Below are 22,823 nucleotides of genomic sequence, written 5' to 3' on the forward strand. Positions count from 1 at the left end.
CCCTGCTAATTACCTCATTAATTCAGCTTCCTAGCAGACACTTCTCTGTGAAATAGGTTGGATAATGTACGAGAGTCATTAAAATCTTTTACCTCTGTACCTCTGTCCCTTACACACTCCTGGTGCTCCTGGCATGTAGTGCTGTGCTAGAGATGGAAGATTCAGTTCAGGTCTGACTGTATTCTGTCTTTCACTGAATACCTCCAACTTCATAATCATTTTCTCTATCCTGCTTTAAAGTATTGGTTGGTACTTCAAAGTAGTTAATTTTCAATGGTTAATTTTCAATTATATTCAGACAATATCAGGATTTCTCCTTAGAGATATTTGTTAATGACAGGAAGAGAGGTGATTTCCAGGTTTCCAAGATCTCTGGAGAAGCAGATTTGGTTCTCTGTGCTCCTTCTGTAACCCCAGTCAGAAATAACTTAATCTGGGTATTGTATCCTCCCTTTTCCCAGCTGGGTAATTGAAATAGCCAGAGGATGAGAGAGAGGACTATTTCAACAGTAAGCTCCCTTGAATGAAGGTTACTCATGAGGCCTGATGCAAACACAAAGGGGGGCTCAGACACCCAGCTTCAAAAGCTTCACTCTAGCTCTGACATGGTCATTTCCTAGCACACAATTCCTTAGACCTTCCTTCCTGCCTCCATTTTAGAAATCCTGCCTTTCAACTGTAGTTTAGCCCTCATCTACACTACCCAAGTGCATATGGCAGGTCTACCATTGCCCTCTTCCCCAGAGCCCCAAGTATTTCTTGCCCTCTGAACCAGACCATGCTTTCTTAAGTAGTTACATTATCCTGCAGAGCTCTTGACCATGTTATATTCTGACCACCACAAGAGCTTCAGGAAGTTTTCCTATATTGCCTTTGCACATGGAAGTGCAGAGGCAATATAGGAAAATATATTTCCTACTTGCACATGGAAGTAGAAGGCTGGAGATTCACAGAAGCCAGTTCAGCTCCTAGGAGCATTGTCTCAGGCTGTGTCCTCTGGCTCCAAAGGAAAAGTAGGAGTGACATAGTCAAAAAATGGCCCAGAGAAGAGGCCAATAAACAGCCTATATTCAGCCCAATAGCTTTTGCAAACATGAGCAGCACCTGCTGCAGGAAGGCAGGCACCACTTGCACCACTGCAAGGTCTCAGGGCAGGTCACTTGTATGAGATGCACAGAAAACATGGAGAGGGAAGGTGAAACTGCAATAAGAAATGGAGGAAATAGAAAATCTATTGAATGCAGTTCTGAAAGATTTTCTTATGGAAAAGAAGGAAATTTGGTAGGTACATGTTCCCATCTTGCTAGCATATGGCAGGAAAGAATTTTAAAACATGTTTCTCTTTTATAAGAGATCTATGCAAAAGTTTTCCAGCAAAACCATCTCATTTTTCATTCTTTCTTTCAGCATCTCCATACATAAAACAGAATTATCACCTTATCTACCAGAAAAACTGGATAGTAGGAGGGCAGTAATTGGGGTTTAATGCAGGCTCCCTTTTAAATTCAACATCATATGGGGAGTGGCTGAGGGAGCTGGAGTTGTTTAGCCTGCAGAAAAGGAGGCTCAGGGGAGACCTTATCACTCTACAACTCTCTGAAAGGAGGCTGTAACCAGGTAGGGCTCAGCCTCTTCTCCGAACCAACAAGCAGCAGGAAAGAGAAAAAAGGCCTCAAGCTGCATCAAGGGAGAAGGCTGGACATCAGAAAGAATTTCTTCACTGAGACTTGTCAAACATCAGAACAGCTGCCCAAGTTAGTGGTGGAGTCACCCCTGGAAGTGTTCCAGAAATGACTCAACATGGCTCTTCATCCTATGATTTAGATGATATGGTGGTGTTAGATCAAAGTTTGGACTCAATGATCTTGGAGGTCTTTTCCAGCCTTAATGGTTCTATATCTATTAGTATGGTTGAGGCTGGCAGAGTCACCCTCTATGTTACAGTACAAAACCTGTAGATGGCAGTTTCCAGGTAGCAAGTTTTGTGGCCAGATCATAGATTGTCTTAAAGAGGATGGCACTGTAATTAAGTATTCCAAAATCCTGCTCCTCATGCTCTCCATATATTGCATTGTAGGTGATCCATTTTCTTCAACTCCTCCCTGCCTTCTTCCTTACAAATCTCAACTGTAAGCCTTAACTCATTGCTAGTTTGTAAATGAAAATTGAGGCACATCTGGAGTGCTGTGCCCAGTTCTGAGCCCCTCAGTACAAGAGGGACATGGAGCTCCTGGAGCAAGTCCTGTGCGGGTGACAAAGTTGATTGAGGGACCAGAGCATATGAGAAAAGGCTGATAGCGCTGGGCCTGTTCAGCCTCAAGAAAAGACAGCTGAGAGGGAACCTCATCAATATCTTTAAGTATCTGGAGGGTGGGTGTCAAGAGAATGGATCCAGACTCTTCTCAGTGCTACCAAGCAATAGGACAAGGCAGAAACTGATGCACAGGAAGTTCCACCTGAACATGAGGAAGAACTTCACTGTGCAGTCACTGAGCACAGGAACAGGCTGCCCAGAGAGGGTGCAGAGTCTCCCTCAGTGGGTATATTCAAGAACCATCTGGACACAATCCAGTGCCATGTGCTTCAGAATGACCCTGTTTGAGCAGGGAGGCTGAACCTCGCCCATTCTGTGATTCTGTTATCATGGAAAGATAACAAGACATTGCAAAGTCTGCAGGACAGTTACTAGGCACTTGGCACATGGTATATTGAGGCTTTTCTTCAAGTAGGTCAAGGTGGCAGGGCAAGAAATCACATCTTTTGGACTGAAACTTTTGTTCTGGTTCTGTGCTTGTGGAGCACAGTGAGAGGACCTTACTCATACTCTTCATATCTGATAGGTACAAAAGTTAAACGCAGCCTAGTATTTCAGCATGGCTGTTACACACTCCTTGTCCTGGGGCTATACAGAAGCTAGAGATCCTTATGACACAAAGCTGCAAAATTACATTTAGAATGCTCAAAGGCTTATTACAAGTTCCTTCTATAGTCCTACATCTCCACCAAAGGCTGGTGAGCACTGGAACTAGCCCTCCTGGCCATCATAGGGTTACTGAAATCTGCAATTCAGAACCAGCACATCTACCATGTTTTCCAGTCTTGTCTGTCTAATAAATCTGGTTTCATACCATGTCTTTTCCTTTTCCCACAAGCTTAATGAGTAACTAGTTTGCCCCTGGTAACACTGCTGCTTTTATTGCAGCTTCTAGTAGAGTTCCTCCTCCTTCTCCAATCTCCTTTCTCCATGAGCATACTCTGATCTTCAGACAATGAAGAATGGGTCTCTTTACTCATGGGTAAACAGTGCAATGTTTTATAGTTGTAAGACTTCATTCAAAGACTAATCTATTCTTAAGTCTACAGGGGTTTTTCTTAGAGTAAGGCCTTCATTGCAAAGTTAAATTTCATGGTCTCTTGTGCAATCTCTCATTATACTAGTGGGACAAGTTTTTACTGCGCACCCATGTCACTCATCTTTCATATCCATAAGCTTATGAGCACAGCCTAATTCTTCCTCTTTCAAATCTGTCACAGTCCTAGGGTAAAGGTCTTTGCAGTGGCAAACACATTACTCAGAATGTTCTGAATGACACACCTGCAACAAAGGAAAACACTGAATTTACTTTCCTCATAAACAAGCTGAAAAGCTAGTTACTTCCCAAGATTAAGATCCAGTTATTCTCAAATCCTATTTCTCCCCTGATCTCAATCATGTAGGATAGATCTTTAAAAATAGAGATCTTTACTCCATTTTCTACCTGCCAATAATAAAAATAAAAATAGTCTTGTTGAGAGATCATCCATACTACACAATGCAACTATTAGAAGTTCAAGTGTCTAAGAGACTTAATCTGAAAAAAAAAAAGATCTTTGCTGAGTGAGCAATTTGCCAGGAGGTTAAGCAAAGTAGAGCAAGGTGAGATTGCTTACCTCCTAGGAAGTTCAAGATTTAAAGTTAATCAGAGAAGATCTGTTTCCTTATCTCTTTTCATCAGAACAGCAGAGATTTTTTTTCTCATTTTGCAGAAGAGAGTAACCAATTTGTTTTAATGGTCAAAGGATTTTCTATGGGAACTGTTTTGCCAAAGAAAATACAACTTTTTTTAATAGAATTCTTTTTAATAGCATTTTCACTTGTAATTGATCTCTCATCAGACTCCAAGTCTTCCATATAGCTCTGTCAGGCAGCAGTGATTGACAAGCCTGCTCTCCCCTCCACCAGCAGGGCAAGTCTCAGTTGCCAAAGAGCAAAACACACATGAACACAAGCCCATGAAATTCAGCTAATAACTCCATCCTCTTTATGCAGGAGGGCAGACACTTCCAGCTGCTGCACTGCCTCAAGGAACTAGGCTGAACCATTTGTGGTGGGTGGAGAAGAGCTTTTCAGGTCTCAGTCAGGGCTGGAGCAACAGTCCCAGCAAGTTCAATTAGTCACTCACCTCCCTTGTGCAGGATACCGAGCTAACCTCCTTCTCTTCTATTTTCATTTTGGTAATCTAAGTATCTGAGCCCATCTAACAAGTTTGAACATTTGAAACTAGAGCCAAGCACATGCACTTCCCCACTGAGCTATCAGGTGTATCAGGGATGGGAGTGCCTCACAGGAGAGCTTCATATGCTAGTGTGGGCTGCTGCACCAGCTCCTCTGGGCCTCACCAGGAACAGGCAGTGTCTCCAGGACAGACCTCCAGCAGCAAAGGAGTGAATGGAACACAATTGCAGACTGTATAGAGGCTTCCCACACCCTTTTACACAAGAAAATCTCCCTTTGATTTGCATCTCCTCCCAGGGAGTGTTTCTGTGATGGAGAACATGAGCCCATCCAGCAGGGTTTGCCCACGTATGCCATCACAGAAGTTGTACATGGTCTCAGTAGTGGTGGGGAGGTCACAGCTCCTGAGCCTCAGGCTCTACCTCCACCTCATCTGGATATTGAGCAGCAACTCCCAACTTTGCATCAGGCCACACAGAGATGTTTCCTTCCTGTTCCGTCAGAGAACTCGTGTGCAGGAGTAATCCTTGGGAGTCACGTACCTCCAACACTGCGAGCACCTGCTGAGCAGCCCTTGCACAAAACACACAAGAGCAGCTACACACCTGGAGGGAGATGGAAAACCATTCCTAGACACCTGGGCTTTGCAAATTTGATTCCCACAGCTGATAAAACATAAACAAAAAGGGGTTTGCCTTTCAAAGGAGGAAAGCCACAGTGCTTTCCCAACGACAGACCAGGCCTCCTCAGTTTCTGTGGGTGGGGCAGGAGAGCTAAAAGGAGTCTCAGAGAGTGCGGCTTTATTTTCCAGTGCTACCTGTGTCAGGCTGGAACATGCCCCAAAAATTATGTCATCTCAAAACGAGAAAAATTTTCTTTGATGTTAATCAAACAATATAGTTAGCAGATTGATCATTAGACAAATTTAAAGTAGTAATTGCCACCTGCCTCTCTTTAGATGGGTCTTTAAACTTTCAGAATCAAAACTTAGTGGCTGAGGGATGTAAATCGAGACATTTAAAGCCTTGTTGGAGGATTTTATCATGCAAAAGGTATTCCTCAAGCCCTCTGAGGATCAGATTTTCTAGTTTGCATCAAATAAACTAAGTATTACAGCAGTTTAACAGCTGTTTCTCTCAATCTCCGGCTTAAAATTAATTAGAAACAAATCCAGAAAAGCCGTTCTCTTTTTTTCCCCTTTCTTTCCTTAAATTCATCAATTGCTATGATTTGGAGTGTTTTCTTTGACACAGTTTAGCAGCTTCAATAAAAATCCAACTCCCTCCTGCTATACTTACCATGGGCAATCTGCATCCAGGAATGCTGGGGAAGTCATGGTGCTCCATGTGGTAGCCTACATTGAAGGTGAGCCAGTTCAGAGGTCCATAATAAGAGTATGTCTCATACCCTTTTAGGAACATGTAGTGTTCTGCTATGAAGTGCCCAGAAATGGGATGAAAACCCAAGCAAAGAATAGTACCTGCTATTAAGTAAATAACAGGTTTGAGCCCCCACAGGTAGTAAATGATGAGGTCTATAGAGAACTGGACGAGCGCATTGAGGATTTCCATCCGTGTGATTGCTTTGGGGTTCACATACAGCGGCCTCAGACTGTAGAACAGAGGCTGCAGGAACAGCCACAGCAGCTTCCGGAGCGGAGTGCAGAAAAACCAGCCCTCAAAGTCTGTGGGAATGTCCACGTCCAGGCTGTCCCCTCCCAGGTAGCGGTGATGGTCAATGTGGTATTTCTTGAAGGAGGCAGAGTAGGGGACACCGACGGGCAAGTTGGCAAAGATTGCGAACCATCGGTTCCACCTGGCCTGCTTGTTCCCAAAGGCCACATTGTGTGAAATGTCATGGATGGCGAGGGTCAGGGAGTGGTTGATGCAACCCCCAAAAGCATAAGCCCAGAAGAAAATCCATTTCCAAGATAAGTCTTTCACCAGGTAGCATGCCAGAAGCTGCGTGAAAACCATTCCAGATACAATCCACTTTAAATGTGGATCTGGTCCCATCAGAGTCTTGATCTCTGGATACTTTGCTAAAGGGAAAAATGCAGAGAAAAACTTGGTTAGACATGATTAGGCAAACACAATCACCACTGTAACTCTCTGGTTTTATCACACTATGTTTGAGGCCCTGGTTTTATAAAATGTTAATTCCAAAGTAGGGTTGCCACTAAGGTGAAAGTTTTACTAGTTCCAGCATCATGTCCAGTTCTGATTTATATTGATAAACATATTAAAAAACCACCTTGATGGTCTCTGTGTGGTATAATGTGCCTTTCCCACAATGAGTATTGCTTCACAGCCAAATCCCACAGGACTTAAGCTCTAAGAAACACCTTCTGTCACGTTTTTAAGTTTTTTATGTCCTTTTGTATTTTTCTCAAGTGTTATTTTCCATTAAAGGGATACAACTGCCTTCTCTGTAGCCCTTTTCACACTGCTGTTTCAAACACACAAGCAGAGGAGAGAGCTGAGCAACAGGCTCACCAGGTTTTGCCCTGTGGTTAGATGACAAACACAGCATTTAAAAAAATTCCTAATTGTTTGAGTGTTTACCAGTGCTCACAACAGGCACAACTCTTCACACACAGAAACATCACAGTAAAGTCAGTAATATTTTCAGGATTTTGTATGGCATGGCAAATTTTTCTCTGTTCCCATGTCACATACCAAAAGCAGGCATAAAAGCCACATAGATTATCACACAACAGCTTCATGAGACCTCAAAAAATAAAAAAAAAAAAAATAAAAAAATACTGCAGTACAGTGGAGACCTGGGCTAGGCCTGCAACTCTGCCTCACATCAGGCCAGGGCCAGATTATTGATCTCCACTCCCACCAGCCATTCTGTCCTTTAAAAATAAACTAAAATACAGAGTACAGCTGATCCTCTAGGTGCTGTTCACTGATTCACATCTCCTCTCTGCAAAGCCACACTTCTCACTTCCAGTATTAACTTGCACATGATTCTTTCTGCTGACTTATGGCTTTTAGCCACGTACTGGCCTCCTTCCTTTAACTCATACTTTGCATTTCTCCGTAATTGCAGCTTACACAGATAAGTGCATAGAGAAGTCACTCATTCTGAACCCTGAGGTTGCACAGTGTCCCTGTGAGTTTCATGGGCCCTTTTTGTGAATAGAAAAGTAAACATCACAAGACTGTCCCAGTATAATACCAATACAATAAAATCAAGATTACAATGATCTGCATCTATGCAGCTGTGTCTACTATAAACAAAGGCTGGAGACAATACATGTAATTTATGTGACCTTGAAACAGTGGCAGATATTGAGTGCTGGATGCAGAGAAGGTTTTTGTAGAAGTGAACCCTGAGAAGTTTACAGAAAGTCAAAAAGATGAAGTGCTGCTTAAAGAAGCAAGTTAATGTGGTCATGCTCTGCAACCATTCCAACAATCCTTGAGCCTCTCGGCCAACTTCAGCTCATCTTAACAGTAATTAGAGATTACAAAGATTAGAAAAGTGCTGTGGAAGATGAGGACAAAGGAAATATACTCAAATCTTCTGAGGATAAGGAGGCCAAGGTCACCATGAGGAATATTCAGGCAAGACAGAGATTTTCTAAGTGCTGGGAAAGCTGTAGTGAAAGTTCATGTCTTTCTAAAATCAGACAAATATTTTGACAAAAATCTCCAGAAGCTCCGGAGTTTTGGGTTTTTTTTGTCTTGCTGTTTTGTTTTTTTTTTTTTTTTGTTGCTGTTTTCACCATTCCTGAAATTATATTTTTCACACCAATTAAGTTAACATGACAAAAGTTGTTCTCTAGTACCTGAATAGGTACTTTAGTTTTACACACAGTGCTGCTTATGCAAAGTTTACTCTAAAATACAAGAATATAACAGCCTGGTTAGAAAGACTGTTCCAGGCATGCAGTTTTATGTAGCTTTGTCTCATTCTTAGGGGCATCTGTCCAAAAGCAAGAAAAGGCTTAAATAAGTCAAGCCACCTCAAATGTTGTCAGATGATGTGGCTGATAGAGGTAAGTTACTGCAGTCACCAGAAGAAATCACATGTAAAACAACCAAATCTGCTCCTTAGCCTGGTCAAATTGAGGCCATACTGACCCCCCCAAAAAAAACCAAAAAAGAAATTTTAATGGAATGGGAAAATTGCTTAGAGATACTTCATTCTGAAGCATCTGAAAATATTTCTGAAGTCATTTGAAAATAATGGAAATTTTTGACCTATTTCTCTCTGTGGCAGCCAACAAGGAGTGCAGATTCCATTTAAAAGGTTCCAGAGCAGGTGTGTGCAAGCAGCAATGCAGGCAGGTTGCACTTATCACAGGTGACAGCTATTAAGTAACTTGCCAGGGTTTAATATTAAATTCAACACATGATTAACTCCACCAGTAAATTTTTGCATACTAGTCAAACCACAATAGTGTGGCTGTTTATCATTAATACTGATAAAGGCATGAAACCATGGCATGGAAAAATTCAGGTTTCTCCTCACAGAGAAACCATGGCTTGGGCAGGGGGGTGGATGAAGGCATGGACACACAACACAGGACAGGACACCACACCTACAGTTCTGTGACTGCATGGGATCAAGTTTTGCCCTTTATAGTCCAATGAGAACAGGAGAGACCCAGCTGCTCTGGTGTCTGCACAGCACATCTTCCAGCCTCCAGCTCACTGAGGAAGTCTGTTAGCTCAGGCCAGCAGACAGGTTATCCATGTGTGATGCTTCTAGTCTGAGTTCTTGTCCAGACTGAGCCACTGCACTGCTGAGAGGGTGGGAACACTGGTGTAGATGTACAGCAGTGCACAAGGTCTCTCTGCTCCACGATGATGAGACAGCATTCTCCACTCTTACAAGTCAAGAGAGAACAAATACTGCAAGTATATTTTCAGAAGGGTTCACAAGTCTGAAACAACCCATTTACTGAATTAACTTTTCACAGAGGTGACTCCAGACTGTTCTATGCATCCTTTGAGAGGCAGGTCTCACTCACCAAGTGCCTAAACTGACAAATTAATCTGACTAGGTATTTTGTTCCATTGATACTTCTCTCTGGATATCCAAAGCACTCACCATGGCCCTACAGTGATCCTCAGTTAGGGCTGGAGCAATTGTTTGTGGACAGGCCATTGGCTACCAGGTCTTGCTGTTCCTCCTCCTCAGGAGACAGCAAATACCTTGTTCTGAACATTCACTCATCCTCTGTCCCACTGATCCTGTCCCTGAGATAACCCAATGATGGCACCAGACACAATTTCTCATTGATGTGGCACCACATACTTCACACTTGCATATTTTGGTACACATGGGATTTGAAAGTGAACAAGAGCAGGAGCTGCCCACAGAGACAGTGGTGATGGACGTTTAAAGGAGCAGCAGCCTTGCCCACATCCATGAGAAACTAGAGTAAAAAGAGAAGAAATTTCATTTCTTAATTTCCCTTCTTTTTCCTTGCAGCATACTGATACAGTCAAAGTGGACATGCTCCTCAGCATAAGTCACTTAGAAGGTTTATTAAAGGGAAGTAGGAAAAAAAAAAATCTGTTATACTGCTGTCCTGGACTGCATTCTATTGATTATGAGTCCCTGCCAAAACAGACAAAAGACACACCAAGCACAGGATGTAAGTTTTACTACTGGTAGTAGCTTTAGCTGGTATTTGTACCAAAAAAATACACTAAACAAAGGAAGAGAGTTTACTAACATTATAGTGTTTTGCCTTGTGGCAGCTCAGCTCAAAAACCTGCTTATAAAAGCACAGCACACCCAAGGCCCCAGTGAATGACATGGACAACTTGGAGCAAGTCCAGAGGAGGGCTGAACATTGTCAGAGTGCTGGAGCACCTCTCCAGTAAGGAAAGGCTGAGAGAGTTGAGAATGGAGGCTGTTCAGCCTGGAGAGGAAAAGGCTCTAGCAACACTTTATTGCCTTTCAACATTAATAGGGGTTTATAGGAATGATGGGGACTGACTGTTTAGTAGGGTTTGTTGTGATAGGTCAAGGGGTAGCAGTTGCAAGCTAAAAGAGGAGACATTTGATCTATACATAAGGAAAAGATTTTTTACAAAGAGGGTGGTGAAACACTATCACAGGTTGCCCAGAGAGGTTGCAGATGCCTCATCCCTGGAAACGTTCAAGGACAGGTTGGCTGGGGCTCTGAACAACCTGATCTAGTTGATGATGTACCTGGTGCTCAATATATTATATGATCCTATTATTAATTCCATTATTAATTCAAACAATGCATTAGTCAGGACACAGGTATGATCCACAGAGGACAATATAGATGACTACACCTTCTGGTTTTTCAGAGTCTCCTGTGAAAAAGCCTCTCCAGTACACAAAATAATAAGAAACATTTTTGGCCCAGCTAGTTACACTGAAGTTTTATATGTCCACTGTGAAAGGACAAGAAGTGTCTTGTATTTGTCACCCACAAGCTTCTAAATATCTTAGTGCAAGCTGGTCCAAGGGCAGTGGGCCACCCAGAAGTGGCCACCAGAGGGAAAGTAGTGGAAAAGTGGAGAGAAAGCAGTGGTGCCACTCTGCTGGTGTCAACAGAGGTGGATGATGTCAGACATCACTATGTCAGCAGCTGTAACCTGTTTGCTTACATTTGTTTATTAGCTAGTGCAGAGTAAAAGGACATAGGAATGCTAGAAAGAGAGCTTCTAGCTCCTTCTGAAACAAAAATCTGCAATATGGACTAAGCTGAAGCCTTGGGTTGTGCTTAATACAATTCCCATGGAAGACCAGAAATGCCGAAATCAGTGACTTTCTGCCCATGTGATTTATTTCCAAGGTGATGCCCACAGGGGAGTGGCCTGAGCACTGGGACAGCAGCTCTCCTGGGTGCTCATCAGAGGCTGTTCACAGTCAGGGGCAGCACTGTGCCCACACACTGCAGCATAAAGGACAAACATTGTTTCTTCACCAGAAGTACACATACTTCAGAGCTTTGATTTAAGCTAGGGACATAATATATTGCATGTTTCAGTAGGTATAACTTATCATAATTTTCATAAAAGTGAGATTTAAAAAGAGACAGCTGGAAGAAATAGCAGATTAATCTCTAAATAAGAGACCAGAGCTGGAAACTATACTCATATCAGCTAAATGCTAAAATAAAATGGATCTGGCTTTTTAATTTTGTTCTACCGATCCCCATGAACTAACATCTCAGCCTTCCTACAGGATAAAGTACATATAAAACACTTGCACCATCTCCACTCCAAAATAACTTGCCAAAAAACTAATTACATAACTATTAAGCATTCTTGTATGTTAGATCATATTCAGATGTTCCTGGTCTATCCTGAGCAACATTGATACAGCTCTCCTCCTCAGCAGCAAACAAGTGCTTCCCTAAGGATCCTGTGAGGCAAGACATTTTCTGTCTAATTTACAGTAATTTTATAATGTTAGATACAGCCCACGGCACAAATATGATCTCACTTTTCCCATGTCACAACATATTGCTCCTTTCTTGCATTTGGGAAATTGTTTGCAGGTGAAATGACCAGACATTACTGTATGATTATGGTGTTACCTGCATTTAAGCAATGATTTTTTTCATCTGTCAAGAGTGAAAAGCCATCAACACTTCCTACTGAGCAAGAGCATAGTTTCTCCAAGTCTTTCAGTCCAAGAAATCCCTACTGACAAAAAGTAGAAATCCTATTTCTAGTAGATGCCCTCTCTTGGTTATATCTCCCCCTAATTGCATTTTTGTACCTATACAGAAAGGCTAAGCAGATCTAGATGAACAAACTTTTCCATCAGGAAGTTTTTAACCAGATCTTTCCCTAACAGAGCTTACTGCAGCATTACACAAATCCCAGTCCTGACACAAGGCAGTAACAGGCTTTTCATAAACAAGACAGGGAGAGAATAGCAATGAAACCATTCCATTTCATAAACTGCAAAGCGTGAATAACGTGTTCAGGAACATGTACAACGTGATCAGGGTCCAAGTGCCAGCTTGGCAAGAGAACTCCACTCTAAGTCAGAAGCAGTTGCACACAGACAGTACTAAGCACAAGCCACATTTTAATACCTAGAGACTACAAAGAGATAAGAGAGACAATATCTCCTCTCCCTTGTGCAAAATGTTGGTCTATTTGCTGGTATAATTACAGCCTTTAGGAATGACAACCCTCATGTAGTGCAGCAGTGTCCTGCCACAAATCCAATTTCCAGCCAGCCCAGCTGACAAACACTGCTCACAGCTCTGTGGCTCAACTGGAACTGGCTGCCCAGAAAAGCTGTGATGGCCCATCCCTGGAAGTGTTCAAGGACAGGTTGGATGGGGCTCTGAACAACCAGAGCTAGCAAAGGATGTCCCTGCCCATGGTCGGGAGACTGGACTCGGGGAGCTCTCATTCAGACACAGTCACTGACTACAAAAGCCTTACAGACACCTGGGCTTCCTCTTAAGCCACGACAAACAAATTTGTGATGAACTTTTTTTACCTGTCAGATGCTCTATAGGAACATATTGGGACAACAGCCCAGGAAACAGCACTTACGTAGAAAGAAACTGCCTTATGTGTTTGTTAGTTTGCCCATTTTTTTTTTTCCTAACAAATAATTTCCATTTGTATTTAAATCCAAGTAGCCATGCCTGAGAGAGACCAACATTTTTAAAAGCTGCAGCCCAGAGAACAATCAAGTTTCAGTGCTTAGCAACTAAATCATTAACCTATTGGGAAGGAAATAGTTCCTTTACCAGCATGGAATGCTGTCCCCAAGGTATTGTTGTACACAAAAATGTAAAATACATGGATTTTTATAGATATTTGTTCATATGTATTTAAGATTCTTATTGTGTACTCCAGCTTAGCAGACACTAAACACTTTGGTAACTATATACTCTGAATACTAGGTGACCTTAGGTTTTGAATAATAGAGTGAGGATCATTACAGAAATATTGTGTGGTATATTATGATAGTTTCAGTAACTTTTGGTAGCATTTTGGTATTTGTGACACTAGCTTTATAGTCCTTTCTGCCTTATCAGACACAGATCATTCATGCCTCTCTTTCCATGTTGTATTTCTCTCTGCCCCTCCTTCCACTCCCACAGCTGAGACAGGGGAGGCTGTTAAGAAGGAGATGGACCTTGATTCCAACTGCTTGTTCTTAACTCAAAGAGGGGGTGGGCAAAACCTCTGCAAGTGTGCTGCTGAAGAGTCCTAAAAAGAGTCTGCTGCAACAAGGAGTCCAAGTACCTCCCTACAGCTTCATCATGGTTTGCACTCCCCATTCTATAGCACAACCAAAAACACAAGCAAGCAGCAAGGGCCGAGACCCACCATACACCCTCCCACCCTTAGCTCACCAAAATGCAGTCCCCTTGACTGAAGGGATGAGGAGCACAACAGCAAGAAGCATCATTTGCTATACTGATGTAATTTGACTATCATGATTACATAGTAAAATAATTATTCTTGGATGTAATTCAAACGTGGACGTGGATATTCCACCATTGCAACTATACCGGAAATGTTTTTGTAATTTAGATTATCCTGGATTAATCTGTAAGATTGTGGGGGAGTTAAAGAACTGCACCTAATTACTATATACCCTGTGCAGCAACTCAGTCAGAAGTTCCACTGCCTTTTTATAAAAGTTCTTTCAAAACTTCATCCTACTCATAAGAGGGAAGAAAACAAAACGACCAACCCACCCAAATGAAAAGAGGGGGAAAAAATCAAAATCTTTTTTATTAATAAAAAGTTGAAAATGTATTTTTAGGACATACGGAACAGTGCTCTGTGACAATTCTGAATTATCAGTTATTCTCGAAAGCGACCTTCGGAATAGCCCAACTCCCCCCCCCCCCATAAAAAATAAGCCTCCCTACCCACCACACTCCCGTGCGCAGGTGAGCGCTGCGTGTACAGCACGAAAATACAGGAGTGTACCTTGTCCCCGACAAGCGGTGGGGATTTGCTATTATTATCCAGCAGATCGGACCCGTATGCCCGTTTACTTCCATGCTGTACCCAGGCACCGGCAGGGAACGCGTGCCCGCAGGAGGGCTCCCAGCCCGCGCCCCGGGCACACCCGGACGAGCCGCCGGCACCCCCGAGGGCAGCGGCCGCTGCCGGGGCGCGGTGCGGGCAGGCGGGCGCTGGGCACAGCCCGTGCCGCCCCATCCGCCGCTGCCACCCCTGACCCGGCTCGGCACAGCCGGGCTCGATTCGGCCGCGGCATCCCCGCCGCTGCCTCCCTTGGCAGAGAGCTGGGAGCGCTGCGCTCCTCGGGGAGCGCACCCAACATCCCACCGGGCTGCGGCACTCGCCCTCCGCAGCCTGGACACCAGCCCGAGCCGCACCGGCACCGGCGCCCCCGGCGCGGACCCCCCGCCCCGCTCCGCCCGTCCCCTCCCGTCCAGCAGCGCAGCCCAGCCCGGCTGCCCGAGCCGCCGCGGCCGCTCCCGGGCTCCCCGTCGTACCCAGGATCTCCTTCCTGCGCTGCGTGTGGGGCTGCTCCGTGTAGACCCACTCGAAGTCCCCGCGGGTGACCCGGTTCCCCATGGCGCCTGCTGCGCCCCGCTCCGCGCTGCCCTTACAGCTCCGCGCTGCCCTTATAGCTCCGCGCCCGCGGAGGGGCGGCTCCTCCGCCCGCCCCCGCCCCGCGGCACCGCAGGCGGCACCGGACAGCTCCGCGGCTTCGCTCGGTGGCAGCAGCCGGGAGAGCTGCAGAGCCCCTCCGGGATGTCGGGGGCAGCCCGGAGGGAAGAGGGGGCCTCGGGGCTGGCTCGGGACAGGGGACGGGCGGCCGAGGCTCGCCGCGCTGCAGGGAGGGACTCGAAGGCAGCCAGGAGAGGTGTGTGCGGTGGGCGTGCTGGCAGGGCAGGGGGATCCCCGGCACAGCCACTGCATCCATCGCTGCTTCGGGCGGATCCAGAGCACAAGGGGAACTCCAGCGCTGCAGGTCCCCGGGCACTTCCAGACACAGCTTTTGGAAAGCAAAGGTAGTCCAAACGCCATAAATCCAGAGAGAGAGCCCTAAGCACACCCGTGGATTAGGGCAAAACCCAGCTGAGTGAGCTCCTCCCAGGGATGGAAGACCTAGAACAGTGCAAAGGCGACCAAAGACTGACATACATTTCCTTGGCGCTCTGACAATCTCCGTGAGCTGTCCGGGCAGAATCCAGCCCTTGGCTGCATAACACTTTACTCCTGGTAGTCTGTGGCCCATTTCCCAGGTACTGTCCCTGCTGGAGCAGCAGGAAATCACACTGCTGCCTTGGTAACAAAGCCAGGCAAAGGACTTGCTAACCTTAAAACTAAGGTGACCTTATGTACCTCTCTAGCCTCTCTGATTCACAGAGTTACATGTTACACAGTGATGTTTCTACACACAAAACCCAAAATTAAAGTGCTGCCCTTGTTTCTACTATGTTCTTTTGCAAGTCCATACCTGACCTCCTGTCCATCTTCACTCATTATACCTATCCCTATCATTAGTCCTTCCAACAACAACATCACATGTGGATCAGCTCCGATTTTAGTTTCATTCTGTTTTGATATGAAAGTCTCTAGAACCCCCCATTCCATCCCTACCCTTAAATATGCCATTACAGATGGAAGTTAAAAGAGACAAAAAAGCAGCCTTGAAAATATGAGGTGTAAATATTTTCAGGAAGAATTTTTGTCTACAAACACTGGCCACACTATCACCTCTTCTATTAGACCAGTGGAACTATTTAAGATGTCTTGGTAGAACAGTGACACCAAGGGCTAAAAAACACCAACAATGAAACAACCCACAAGCCCAAAACCCCGACTTGACTGCTAGGAAGCTTGAGGAGGTTTTTTTGAGAGTTGGGGCTTTTTTCCCTGTCTAAATTGTGGAATCAGAGAAGCTGAGTTGGAAGGGATGCACAAGGACCATTGAGTCCAGCTCCTGGCCCTGCACAGGACCATCCACAAGAGTCTCACAATGTGCTTAAGAGGATTGTCCAAACACTTGAGCTCTGTTCAAGTTCAAATGGTCAGCCTTGGTGCTTTGACCACTGCCCTGGGGAGCTGTTCCAGCCCAACCACACTCTGGGAGAAGAACCTTTTTCGAATATCCAACCTAAACCTCCCGTGACACAACTTCAGGTCATTCCCTCAGGTCCTGTCACTGGTCACCACAGAGAAGAGATCAGTGCCTGCTCCTTCTCTTCCCCTCAAGAGGAAGTTGTAACTGCAGTGAGGTCTCCCCTCAGGCTCCTCCAGGCTGAACAGACCAAGTGATCTCAGCAGCTCCTCATACAGCTTCCCCTCAAGGCTCTGCACTGTCTTTGTTGCCCTCCTTTGGATGCTCTCTTCTAGCTTAAAATGTAAACCCTTGAATGATGAAAGGTGCAAAGCAGGTTGAGTGGAAGGAATATGGTGTAAGGGAAACAGTTTTACCTGCAGCAGGAGCAGGAGTTTGGCCATTTTGCTGTTACAGTTCAGCTCTGTGTAAATACAATGGTTTCTTCACTATTGTTCCAGCACAAGTTTGGTGCTTGCCCATGAAGTTGCAGGGTCCAACCCAGATAAGGGACTGTTAATCCAAGTTAAGGTTATTACGTGTTTCCAGAATAAATGGATTGTTCAGAGAGCAGATGCATGGGTATCTCAGCCTAAACCTTTAATTGGCTCAAATGTTTTGGTGTGTTGGCAGTACCCGTGGAGAACCAAAGACACTAAATGTGATGACACCCTTCTGTCACTTCCTGATCATGGGTGCTGAAGGTGACTAAAATGAAATTAGTGGGGCAGTCCATGCAGTTACAAAGAAAACAAATATGACTTCACCCCAAGGCTTGTCCAATAGGATAGTGCTATTGCATTATGGTAAGTTACACATGGAAACTTAATATCTCCTTTGTAGGCAAACAGCATCTCCTTCATGTAGCTCATTACTATGGACTCAACCTGACCACATAAGAAGAACAGAAAACTTTTCTGTCTCCAGTGAGTTGGCATCTGGTTTTGAGAACACAATTTCATGCTTTCTATTTCTATAAAAAGCCAAACAAATAGTACTAATTCAAGAGTAATTGTGGACGCCAGACAAACAAGAAACACCAGCTTTAGATCGTCTTCTAGAATTAGCAAAAGTATCACCCAGTTCTGACCACTTGGCATCCTTAATTTTACAGCATCCTAGTAAAATCATTCACAATGGAAAAGGGAGGGAGGGGTGTTAATGGCACCTAGGAATAATGGCACCCTTTTAATGAATAGTGTAATGACTGTGAACTCTGCAGATTCACAAAGTCACTACACTTTACACAGTTCAAATGTGCTTCACAGGTTGGGTTCTCTCAGCTGTATCCTCCCCTTTCTCATTTAATTTCCCATACTTGTTCAGGATTTCTGGGAAGTATTGGGAAGCCTAGATGAGGGAAATGCCTAACACACTCAGGAGGAAGAGCACAATTGGTGACTCTATGCAAGGTACCATCAAAATATCTAATTTTCATAGTTTTAAGCACACATCACATTAATTTCCCGCATCCCAGGGTAAAAAAGACAAAAAATCCTTTGCTCCACTGTGGACATGGTCTACGATATACAGCTCTAAAGCAAGACATACTGGTCCCCAGCTCCACACATCCAGGCAGACTCACCCTTCCTCACCCAAAGGTGCTTCTCCATCAGCTGGCTTCCCAACATGAATGTATTTCTGCTATACAACTTTCTTCTGCTCATGGAAATGACAGGTGACAGAGTAAATACAGCAGGAAGACCTGCATACATCTCCTAGTGACTACTGCCAGCCTTGGGAGTTTGAGGTATATATTCTGCCCTGGTGTGCAGGTCTTAACTCCTCTTCTTGTGGTTGTCAACAACTAATCTTGGTTAAGGTTTTTGTTCAGGAACTAAAATAAAGTTGTCTGGGAATTTTATCTCTAAATAAATTGGTTTCTCCTCTGAAGTAAGAGCTCCATGTCTCATGACAGACTTGTGTTTTCAGTTAGTGCATTACCTACTTTCTTCTCTGTCTGCATAAATTGGACTTTCTCTCATTACCAGAAGAAAACATAGATATAATATTTGCCTTTTAATTGAAGATTTTGCTGTCGTTTTGAATTGGGTATCACTCTCTGACCTGATGTAACTACTGTCAACATTTACAAGGTGACGTACTTCATTGAACAAAGTCAAATTTTCATAGGCAGCATAGTTTGTAGATGAGCCATGCCAGCACACGCCCACAATGAAGTAAGCTCAAGAGAAACAATTTGCCAATAAGACCTCGTTTGTTTTCCCATCTCACCTGTGCTGACCCTTCCGGGGGTCACCCTGGACTTCTCTTTCCACTAGGTTAACTCTGTGCTAGAGCTGTGAGTTGAACTGACCAAACCAAGGTGCTGAGGAGCTGGGGCGGGAGCCTTAGGAGGAGCTGGCGGGGGGCGGCTGCGGGCCGAAGGGTTCCAAGGAGAGTTCCGCGGCAGCCAGGGCTCGGCTGCCCGTGCTGCGGCAGTGCCGGCCCGCACGGGCCCCGCAGCGATCCCGGCCCGGCCGTGGCGGGGAGCGGAGCCGGGATCGCCCCGGTGCCCCCGGAGCCCCGGCCGCGAGCGCAGCGCGCCCCCTGCCGCCGGCGCGTCGCCAGCGCGGGCACGGACCGCGCCCGCCCTGCCCTGCTCCGCTCCGCTCCGCGCCCGTCCCGCTCCGCTCCGCGCCCGTCCCGCTCCGCTCCGCTCCGCGCCTGCCCCGCGCCCGCCCTGCTCTGCTCCGCTCCGCGCTCGTCCCGCTCCCCGCCCGCCCCGCTCCGAGCTTGCTCTGCTCCGCGCCCGCCCCTCCTTCGTTCACGCTTTCGTTCTTCTCAAAGCCCCATCGCCCCTCCGAGGTAACGGAGGTCACGGGAAGGGTGCCTGAGGAAGGGCTCACTAAGCAAGAGCGACGGACTTGGTTTGGTAGCGCTCGAGTGTTCTCGCTTCCTTTAGAAATACGTCCTTAAGAAAGTTAAAAATGTTTCGTCTGGAGGTTAACAAATGCGGAGCTGCTGTAACTAACTCCCCTGTATACATTATGTACTGTGATCCGGTACATAATGTATACAGATCGCTCCTGCAGAATTCACATGGAAACAATTTCCTCTCCTAGCTAAATATTTTTTTCTCGTGACACATTTTTTTGTTTTTCTAAAGAATCATAATCTTTCTACGAAGTAACTTATTCCACGGAGTGGTTTATGCTGTCCAAAGGATTTGCAATTGCTTTCTCTCACAAGACGTATTTGCTGTTACACACCGTAAGTACTTCCCCCATGCATAGCTTATGCCACCATCCCTGCAATCTCGGGCATTTCAGGAAGCTTTACAACCTGACACAAACTCCTGAGTGGAGGGTGGGAACCAGGCTTCTATTCTACAGCAAAAATTTAAAACACAAAAAGCAACAACAACGTTTGTAATCTCCTATCCACATATGAGAACCTAAGGGGTTCACTGTGGACAAGTTGTCAGAATTATGAGAGAATGTGGGTCCTTGAAGAAAACTTCTCCTCTTCCCCTCCAGCCATCGATGCCACTCTTCTCTGAAAGCTCACCCTACTGGAGTCGCTGCTCTGGCAGTGCTCGCTGGACTGCAACTCCCCCTCGCAGATCTGCTTTCCCAAACGTATTTCCCGATACTCAGGTTTCAACCTGATGCACTAAAAACCTTTCATCTCAGTGCTGCTGAGCTCACTTCTGACAATAGGCGTGACACGGGGTTAAGAGGGGGTACTTGTTCAGCCTCTTGAAGTCAGAGACTAAACTTTGAGTAGAGGAAGAAAAAAGCCACTTGAAAATGTCTCGCTGTGTGTGTTATGTAGTGTGGATGTGTAGGAAGAATTGCCTCTGCAGGGAACAGTTGGAGAACAACTTTGATAACAAACTGCACTGAATTCCCAAGATTGTGTCATACAGTCTATTTTTATTTTTAAGAAATATTTTTAGTTAGCATTTATATTGTAGCAGCATATATAGACCCTCCAAGATGGACTAGGGTTTGACTAGGAATTCACAAAGTAAAATTACAATCTTTTTTCTGATGAGTTACAAATCCTTCTAGTAGAAAAACCATTGATCAGCTTTGCCCATACCTAAAGAGTATAAGATTTTGCTCATAGTTTAGCAAACTGTCAGTTGAGTCACAATATCTATTTCCTCATGGAAACCTAGCTAAGTTGGTTTAACAAAAAAAACCCAAAAAACAAACAAAAAACAAACAAACAAACAATAAAAAAAGCTGTCCTTGGGCTTTCCTTGTAGCATTTTATACCTTATTTATTTATTTTTATTCAACCTTGTTAATTCCAATCTGTTTTCCGTTTAAAATGCAATATTAACTCTAGGGCTACATCTTCCTTAGTGCTACTGGGATCTGATGACTTCAGTAGAAGCCGAGAGCTGACACTTTGCAGCACCAGGTCTGTAACCCACGGGGATGCATATGCAGGAGAAGAGATAGGAAGCCCAGCTATTTGCAGGACAATCAGCATCAACAGGAGCTGCAGATTTGCTCCCTGGCCCCAGGGAGCAGTGTGAGCAGGTAGGACACGCATTCATATACATTGCCTGTGCTGGCAGGTGTGAAATCCTACCATGCTGGCCCAACTAATAGGTATTCATTCCCCAGAAATTTCTGCTTTTTGTGTTGTCTACAATTTGCAAGATAAGGACTATTCATATGTCCACCCATGTCCTGTGTTGGTGTAATATGACTTCTTCGTGAAGACTGAGGATTTTTAGAAGGGTAGTTTCATACCCTCAGCCATGAAATCAGGAATGTAGGACAAAAATTTCATTTATTATCATCAGGTTTAAAGCTTAATAAAAATTATTTGTATTTTTCATTCATAATTAAAGGACTAAACGTTTCTGGAGTGAGGATTAGTCCCACTGATTCATGTATCCTTTCATATGGCAAGAAAAACTTAATTATATGATCTTTTCCTTACAACAAAAACCTACTTAATGAAACTGGGGTGATTAATGACCATAACTTCGAAATAAGTTTGGAAAGGTGGCATTCCAAACCCTTTCTCCATCACTCTGCAAGATGACTGATGAGAGAAAATCCTTCCTCACTGTGCTCAGCCTCAAAAACACAAGCAGATGACAAATGTAGAAGAGCACTATAAATCTCAGTAAATTAATTGGTGTAGCTTTGTTAGCTGCTTGGTTTGCTACTAAGAGGGGAATCTGTAGTAGGATGTGATACAGCAAAGAAAACACTAATTATTAAAAGTACCAGAAAGCAAACCAGAGAAAAGAGGTGTACACAGTGTTCACTGCTTGTTTCTAGTCATGGTTAGCAAGCAGAACCTTATGCTCATAATGAAGCTTTACGTGTGTATTGTGGGAGTCCATGCACAAATTGGGATCAGGGCTTTCCCTCATGTTTGATTAGCAGTCTGAGGAGAGAGGACAGTGACATTTGTAGCAGAATCTAGTGGGCCATAAGGCCAGGCACGCTGGCAGTTATATCAGATCAGCTGGAGATAAGGAAGCTCAATTATGAAGGAGGCTAAATTATGAAGGAGTATAGAGGTAAAGTTAAAACCACATTTCCTGCAGAGATTCAAAGAGCTAGAGCAAGGACTCTGGAAAGATGGCACAGCTGATTAGCATTTTATTTAGTGAATTCTTTTAATAGCATTGTAAATTCCAGGTTTTAAATTTCTTCCTGAGTTAGGTTTTGTTTTTTTGGTTTTTTTTCTCTTCAAGATTTCTCCTGTTTTCATTGAGTAATAGGCCATTCCAGATGAAGATAACAAGGAAAACTTGCTATCTTGAATTGGCAGAGCTTATTCATTAGTCCTAGATAAGTCATTAACAAGTGTTAGCAAGAATAGCCTTTATTATCAACTACTGATTTTCTTTTCCTCCAGTGAGTGACTTTCTATCTGGTCTTTACACAAGAGCAAGAAATATCTTAAAAGCTATCCATGCCACGTATTTAACTAGATATGTAAGTATTATCAGTTTAGTGATCGGTGTTGGCTTACAGTGGGAGGGCTAACCTTTCATTTTTTCTTAAACATTAGGCAAATAGTTTGTGTGAGAAATAGAAAGAAAAATAGGATATCAGAATTTTCCAAACCAGTGAATTTGAAAGGCTGGGTGAAACAGATCAGGAAAAGAGTGTGTTAACCCTGCAAGAGGCAAGAGAGAAGGCTGAAGATGCTGGCTGTGAAAACCTCACTTATTTCACAAGTTTCACACTTTAAATGTCTTCCCTTAGTTTTGGTGTAAAATGAAGAGTGTAGGAATAAGAGTAAAAAAAGAAACACAAAAAATCACTCCAATATTAGAAAACAAGTATTGATCATTTTGTTAATTCACTTGCACTTT

At 44.3% G+C, this 22,823-nt stretch overlaps 1 protein-coding gene across 2 annotated transcripts in view; it reads right to left on the reverse strand.

Annotated features, from left to right (window-relative positions):
• The window catches only part of DEGS2 (delta 4-desaturase, sphingolipid 2), a 32,606-nt gene that overhangs the window by 3,423 nt on the left and 6,360 nt on the right, over positions 1-22,823 (reverse strand). Inside the window, exons 1-2 of one of the 2 annotated variants that reach the window (XM_036385027.2) lie at positions 14,949-15,030; positions 5,794-6,536 (exon numbers count right to left, since the gene is read on the reverse strand). In XM_036385027.2, the coding sequence (XP_036240920.1) occupies positions 5,794-6,536; positions 14,949-15,030 (825 nt within the window). Of the gene's footprint in view, positions 1-5,793; positions 6,537-14,948; positions 15,031-22,823 lie in introns of those variants that run through there. The other variant, XM_036385028.2, reaches the window with a different exon arrangement.

Source organism: Molothrus ater, chromosome 6, assembly GCF_012460135.2.
Source record: "Molothrus ater isolate BHLD 08-10-18 breed brown headed cowbird chromosome 6, BPBGC_Mater_1.1, whole genome shotgun sequence".
Lineage (NCBI taxonomy): Eukaryota > Metazoa > Chordata > Aves > Passeriformes > Icteridae > Molothrus > Molothrus ater.